The sequence below is a fragment of the Oryzias melastigma genome, linkage group LG16 (assembly GCF_002922805.2).
Source record: "Oryzias melastigma strain HK-1 linkage group LG16, ASM292280v2, whole genome shotgun sequence".
Classification (NCBI taxonomy): Eukaryota; Metazoa; Chordata; class Actinopteri; order Beloniformes; family Adrianichthyidae; genus Oryzias; species Oryzias melastigma.
The window spans coordinates 28,323,578-28,329,755 of record NC_050527.1 but is presented as its reverse complement, the minus strand read 5'-3'; the positions used below and the strand labels follow the sequence as shown (position 1 = coordinate 28,329,755).

General features: G+C 51.1%; 2 protein-coding genes across 2 annotated transcripts in view; both read left to right on the top strand.

The window, feature by feature from the left end:
- Window positions 1–6,178, top strand: part of sostdc1a (sclerostin domain containing 1a) — a 441,057-nt gene that overhangs the window by 103,522 nt on the left and 331,357 nt on the right. The gene's annotated exons all lie outside the window — the stretch shown is intronic.
- The window catches only part of LOC112136679 (collagen alpha-6(VI) chain), a gene marked incomplete in the record, with an annotated part of 33,504 nt that overhangs the window by 23,668 nt on the left and 3,658 nt on the right, over window positions 1–6,178 (top strand). The window contains 9 exon segments of the mRNA XM_024258552.2: window positions 1,237–1,299; window positions 2,241–2,291; window positions 2,946–2,981; window positions 3,062–3,124; window positions 3,193–3,255; window positions 3,347–3,382; window positions 3,466–3,502; window positions 3,650–3,661; window positions 5,505–5,998. Coding sequence (XP_024114320.2) covers window positions 1,237–1,299; window positions 2,241–2,291; window positions 2,946–2,981; window positions 3,062–3,124; window positions 3,193–3,255; window positions 3,347–3,382; window positions 3,466–3,502; window positions 3,650–3,661; window positions 5,505–5,998 — 855 coding nt within the window.

Below are 6,178 nucleotides of genomic sequence, written 5' to 3'. Positions count from 1 at the left end.
TCATACAAAATTGCAATAGGGAGAAGGGGAGGGTGTCTGTATTGCAATGCGCTGCGGGGGGTGGACTACCTGCCAGTGGCCCCCCTCCTGTGGGCTGGTGGTCTAGTCTCTTGGGTGCCGGTCTCCTGGGCCCGGCAGTCTCTTCCCCACGCCGGGAGTGGGATCCCCGAGATTTAAGATCTAGCAGGGGATCAAACTACATCGGAGCCTGGGGGTGTCCAGGTCTCGGTGGTGCGGAATCCGGTCCTTGCTCTCGAGAACTAGTCCTCTCCTTAACTCCATCAGTGGGTGTGCCTGGTCGGGCCTTGTTTACATCACTCTTTGGGGCCTCTGTTTCTCTTGGTTTCCCCTCTGCTCGGTGGGGGTGGGCGGCCCCTTCCTTGCTCCCCCCCTGGGCCTTTAGCGACGGGGGCGGGCGGTTGTGTGGAGCGTGGGGGTCGGTCGCCCTTGGAGGGCCCTGGCTCAGCTCAACTTTGCACTAATATGTGTGACAGAATGAAAGGCTTTAATTGTGTCGATTTGTATGATGGAGTGTGTGAGCTGCAGTTATATTGTGTACATTCTGACTAGTTTAGATGTGGAGACTATCTCAACCAACAGGCGTGTGTAGACAGGCCCCGCCCACTATTTAGACCTGGATGTTTTATGATGTTGTTGCCATCTTCATTTCTCTCTAAACCACGCCCCCTTCTTTTCCGTTTGGTCCAACAAAACAAAAACAAACATAATCAATATAAATAAAGTTTAGCATTAAATACAACAGGGGTTTATACTCAATAAATCCCTGTTGTGACAGTAAAATCTGACCAACACTAGAAGCTCTCAGCCCACATCTGTTGGCTCAGCTGTTGGACAGGACAAGTTAAAACAAAGAGAATCCAGACTGAAAGTCCAGGTGGTTCTGGCCGGATCTCTAACGGACTAAAGAGAACCACCTGTGTCAGTGTTGGTTCTTCAGGAGATCCTCGTCCTCTGGTGGTCGGGGTTGGATGTCACAGCCAGAGATGAGATCTGGATCTTTGATGGTCTTGGTCTCTGAGTTCTGGATTCAGAAGGAGGTCTCAGCTTTCTACTGAAGCTCCTGAACCTTCATGGAGGTCCTGCAGAGGGAACCGGTTCTGACCTTCAGAACCAGCTGGTCTCCATGAACCTGTGTGCTGCAGTCGGGCTGACAGGAACATGAGAAGACACATCCGTGTACCTCGTCTAGACAATGATCCAGCTTGTTTGTTTAAGGGCCACCCAGGAGAACCGGGTCTGCAGGGAGCAGCAGGACCTCAGGGACCCAGAGGAGCTCCGGTACGTGACTGAAGATCTTAGCTCTTCCATCTGGGTTCAGAACATTTGTTTGGTCCAGAATGTGAGACCCAGATTCTCTTTAAAGACCCACTCTCATGAAAACGCCGTTTAACATGTTGTAGTGGCGTTTTTCTTTAAGTATGGAGATTAAAATGACATTTCTGAATATTTCTTTATTCAAAACGTTCATCAGCAGCAGACAGCAAATCTAAACTAACATCAGATCAGCTGAAAAACAGGAAAATAAGAGATATTTCAACATGTTGATGTTCTTTTAGTCAAAATAGCAAAAGTTCATTGCTCTACATCACATGTCAAAGTCTTTACGAACTGGGAGATTCATAAACCAAATGAAAATAGCAAAAGTGATTCTGATCTATCAGAGACAAACACCTGTTTACAAACTATAGACCTATTTCTCTCCTTCCAAAATCCTCAAACATTCTAGAAAAGATATTCAATGACGAATGAGCTAAATTCATTGATAAATATAACATAATAAATGAAAGCCAATCTGGTTTCAGAGAAAACAGATCAACCTCAATGGCTATCATCCATATATTAGAATACAGCTGTAGATATTTATTGTTCTGCTCCTTAATATTACCATATTTCACCGACTGTATAGAAGTTTGGGGTAATAATTCCAAGAGTTCTCTACATCCTCTCTTTATGCTTCAGAAACGAGCCATCAGAATTATACATAAAGACGGTTATCTTGATCACACTAACAATTTATTTGATCAATCCAGAATCTTAAAACTGTATGAACTTGTTGATCTTTACACTAGTGGGAAAACATTCCCATAAAGAGAATTAAAGTTCCTTCATCATGATGTTCGTAATCAAGATGAATGAGGTGGATGAAATGGGTTCCAGGGTTCTGGAGTTCTGAATCTTTACATCCAGTCCGCCTCTTTCTACTCTTGACTCTGTTTCAGGGTCGAAGCGGCGCTGTGGGTTTTGGACCGGCTGGACCTGCAGGAGCAAAGGTGGAGTCCTCTCTGCAGACGGATCTTCCCATCAGACACTGCATGGAAACACTGGCTGGAGGAGCAGGGAGGAGGTGGAGCTGGGAGCAGCAAGGAGGAGGTGGAGGAGAAAGGAGGCAGAGCAAGGAGGAGGTGGAGCTGGGAGGAGGAGGAGCAAGGAGGAGGTGGAGCTGGGAGGAGGAGGAGCAAGGAGGAGGTGGAGCAAGAAAGAGGCGGAGCAAGGAGGAGGTGGAGGAGGAAGGAGGTTGAGCTGGGAGGAGGCGGAAGGAGGCGGTGGAGGAGGAGGAACAGGGAGGAGGCAGAGGAGGAAGGAGGTTGACCTGGGAGGAGGCGGAGCTGAGAGGAGGCGGAGCTGGGAGGAGGCGGAGCTAAGAGGAGGCGGAGCTGGGGAAGCAGGCCGTAGACAGACGTCTCTCCAGGAAGGTTCAGACCGCTCTTTCCTTTACTCTCCAGCCTCAGAACTCCGTCAGAACTCTCAGAACCAGAACTCTCCGTGTTCTGGTTCTGAAACAGCTGATCTCAGCTTCACATGTTCAGCTGTGAGGCTGTAGAACCTCTGAAGGTTCCGGTCGTCCAGCAGACCCCCTCCCCGCTGGTTTCAGGGACTGAAGGGGTACTCAGTGTGGTGAAGCCTCATTCTGGTTCTGCTTGCAGGGACAGCGCGGGTTTCCGGGTCATCCGGGTCTTCAGGCGAGTTCTCTGTGATTCTAAAGCTTCATTTGGATCAGAGCTGCAGAAGTTCACCATCGGCTTGTTCTGCTCCTGATCAGGGAGATGGTGGGTCCAGAGGAACCAAAGGGAACCCTGGACCTGCTGGCGGCCCGGGTGGACGGGTGAGTGGTACTGACGTGTCAGACGGGCTTTCCTCAGAACTGGACTCGGTGAGCTTTTTTCCCTGCAGGGACGGTCAGGCTTGCCGGGAGCAGCTGGAGAGTCTGGAGATCCTGGAAATCCTGGACATGGAGTGAGTTCCGAACCAGAACCAGAAGTCTCAGCAGAATTTCTGTTCCCCAGATGGACTTCCTGGTGTTGAGTTTCCTGTTTCCTGTTTGCAGGGAGCTAAAGGTCCTCCTGGAGCTCCGGATTGGACCGTAAGTCCTCCTGAACCCCTGAAGCCTCACGAGATGCTGACAGAGACCAAATGCTTCAGCTGAAGTCTGCTTGATGGTTGCAGGAGTGCGAGCTGACGGCGTTCATCAGGGACCACTGCGGTGAGGAAAACATCCGACATCGGATGAATTTACTGGAGGAATGTCTGCAGACGTGTCCGCTCCTCCGTCTGCCTTCATCCTGATTCACCTCAGATTAAAAATGAAAATGATGGATGTGAACTGACAGTTCTGCTTCCTGTTCCACAGCCTGCAGCCGCGGTACGTCCAACACTCCCCCCCCGCCACCCCCCCTGAGGGGAGGGAGGGAGGGAGGGTCATCGCCTCGTCCTCCTTCACTCCCTGTTCTTCACTTCCTGTTCTTAGTCTGTCGTTACCCTATCTGTAACAGCTACCGTATCAGTCCCTAAAGGCGTTACATGTGTTTCCTTCTATATAACCATTTTCTGGCGTCCACCAATCAGAGCGTCTCCTAAGACGTTTAGAACAAAACAACCTCCACTGTTGTTTACAATCATGAAAATGTTTATTCTAATGTTGACAAGAAAACAAAAGAACTGTTACAAATCAGGACCGCACAGCCGGGTCTACCTGATCCGTACAGCGTGTGCTTCTTCACCTGTTTGGTTTGATGGTGGTTTACGATGTACCATGATGCCACACCCACTTACTGACGCTTTATGGACTCACGTTGTCAACGGTTTATTGGGCTGCAGTTGCCCCAGAGGCGTCTTCTCAGGTGAAACGCGCTCACGTTGACTACTGACAGCAACAAGAGGAAGTACTGACGGGGTTCCTGTACAGATCAGGTAGCCACTTCCTGTTCTACTGGTCCTACACTTCCTGTTCTACTGCTCCTTCACTTCCGGTTCTGCTGGTCCTACACTTCCTGTTCTACTGGTCCAACACTTCCTGTTCTACTGGTCCTACACTTCCTGTTCTACTGCTCCTTCACTTCCTGTTCTACTGGTCCTACACTTCCTGTTCTACTGCTCCTTCACTTCCGGTTCTGCTGGTCCAACACTTCCTGTTCTACTGGTCCTACACTTCCTGTTCTACTGGTCCTACACTTCCTGTTCTGCTGGTCCAACACTTCCTGTTCTACTGCTCCTTCACTTCCGGTTCTGCTGTTCCTACACTTCCTGTTCTACTGGTCCAACACTTCCTGTTCTACTGCTCCTTCACTTCCGGTTCTGCTGGTCCTACACTTCCTGTTCTACTGGTCCTACACTTCCTGTTCTACTGCTCCTTCACTTCCGGTTCTGCTGGTCCTACACTTCCTGTTCTGCTGGTCCTTCACTTCCTGTTCTACTGGTCCTACACTTCCTGTTCTACTGGTCCTACACTTCCTGTTCTACTGGTCCTACACTTCCTGTTCTACTGCTCCTTCACTTCCGGTTCTGCTGGTCCTACACTTCCTGTTCTACTGGTCCAACACTTCCTGTTCTACTGGTCCTACACTTCCTGTTCTACTGGTCCTACACTTCCTGTTCTACTGCTCCTTCACTTCCGGTTCTGCTGGTCCTTCACTTCCTGTTCTGCTGGTCCAACACTTCCTGTTCTACTGGTCCTACACTTCCTGTTCTACTGCTCATTCACTTCCTGTTCTGCTGGTTCAACACTTCCTGTTCTACTGCTCCTTCACTTCCGGTTCTGCTGGTCCTTCACTTCCTGTTCTGCTGGTCCAACACTTCCTGTTCTACTGGTCCTACACTTCCTGTTCTACTGGTCCTACACTTCCTGTTCTACTGCTCATTCACTTCCTGTTCTGCTGGTCCTCCACTTCCTGTTCTGCTGGTCCTACACTTCCTGTTTGAACCTCCACACTCACCTTCCAGGTAACGTATCTTGAATGAATCCGTTTCATGTTTGAGGATCCAAACGGAGCCGAGGAATTCTCCACCTTCTCTAAACGCAGACACAAACTGAGATGATCAGACCATCAGAAAGTCCCTGAACAAACTGGAACAGGTGACAGGAAAGACAAAGATGGGGTGATTCATGACAGAGCCCCACTCCCCCCTAAACGCAGACGCCTCAGCACCTGGAGGTCTCTGTTTCTCTCTACAGGTGATGTTCTTCTCATCCCCTCCTTGCTGTCCAGGTAACCCCGCCTCTCCGGCCCTCCCCACCGAGCTGGTCTTTGCTCTGGACTTCTCTGGTGACGTGTCCTCGTCCAGCTTTGAGCTGCAGCGCTCTGCGCTCTTTTACCTGCTGGAGGGGGTCACCGTCGCCCATGGCAACTGTCCGGCAGGCGCCCGCGTCTCCGTGGTGGGATTCCACGAGTGGACCACGCGTCTGATCCGCTTCCATGAACATTCCCACCAGCGGCAGCTGGCAGCCGCCCTGAAGGACATCCCCTGGAAGCGCACGCCGTTCCGGCGCCACCTCGGCGCCGCCATGCGCTTCGTGGGTCAGAGCGTCTTCAAGCGCGTGCGAGCCGGACTGCAGGTGAGGAAGGTGGCCGTCTTCTTCTCCGGCGGGCAGACACAGGACGTCCACGAGGTAGCAGGAGCCCTGATGGAGCTTCGAGCTCTGAACATCGTCCCGGTGGTCGTCTCTCTGACGGACACGCCCCAAATCGCTCGGGCCCTGGAGGTAAGGGGGGGGTGGAACCTCAGGACTGTATCTGAAGGAGGATCTGAGAGGATCTGAGAGGGTCTGAGAGGATCTGAGAGGATCTGAGAGGATCTGAGAAGATCTGAGAAGATCTGAGAGGGTCTGAGAGGATCTGAGAGGATCTGAGAGGGTCTGAGAGGGTCTGAGAGGATCTGAGAG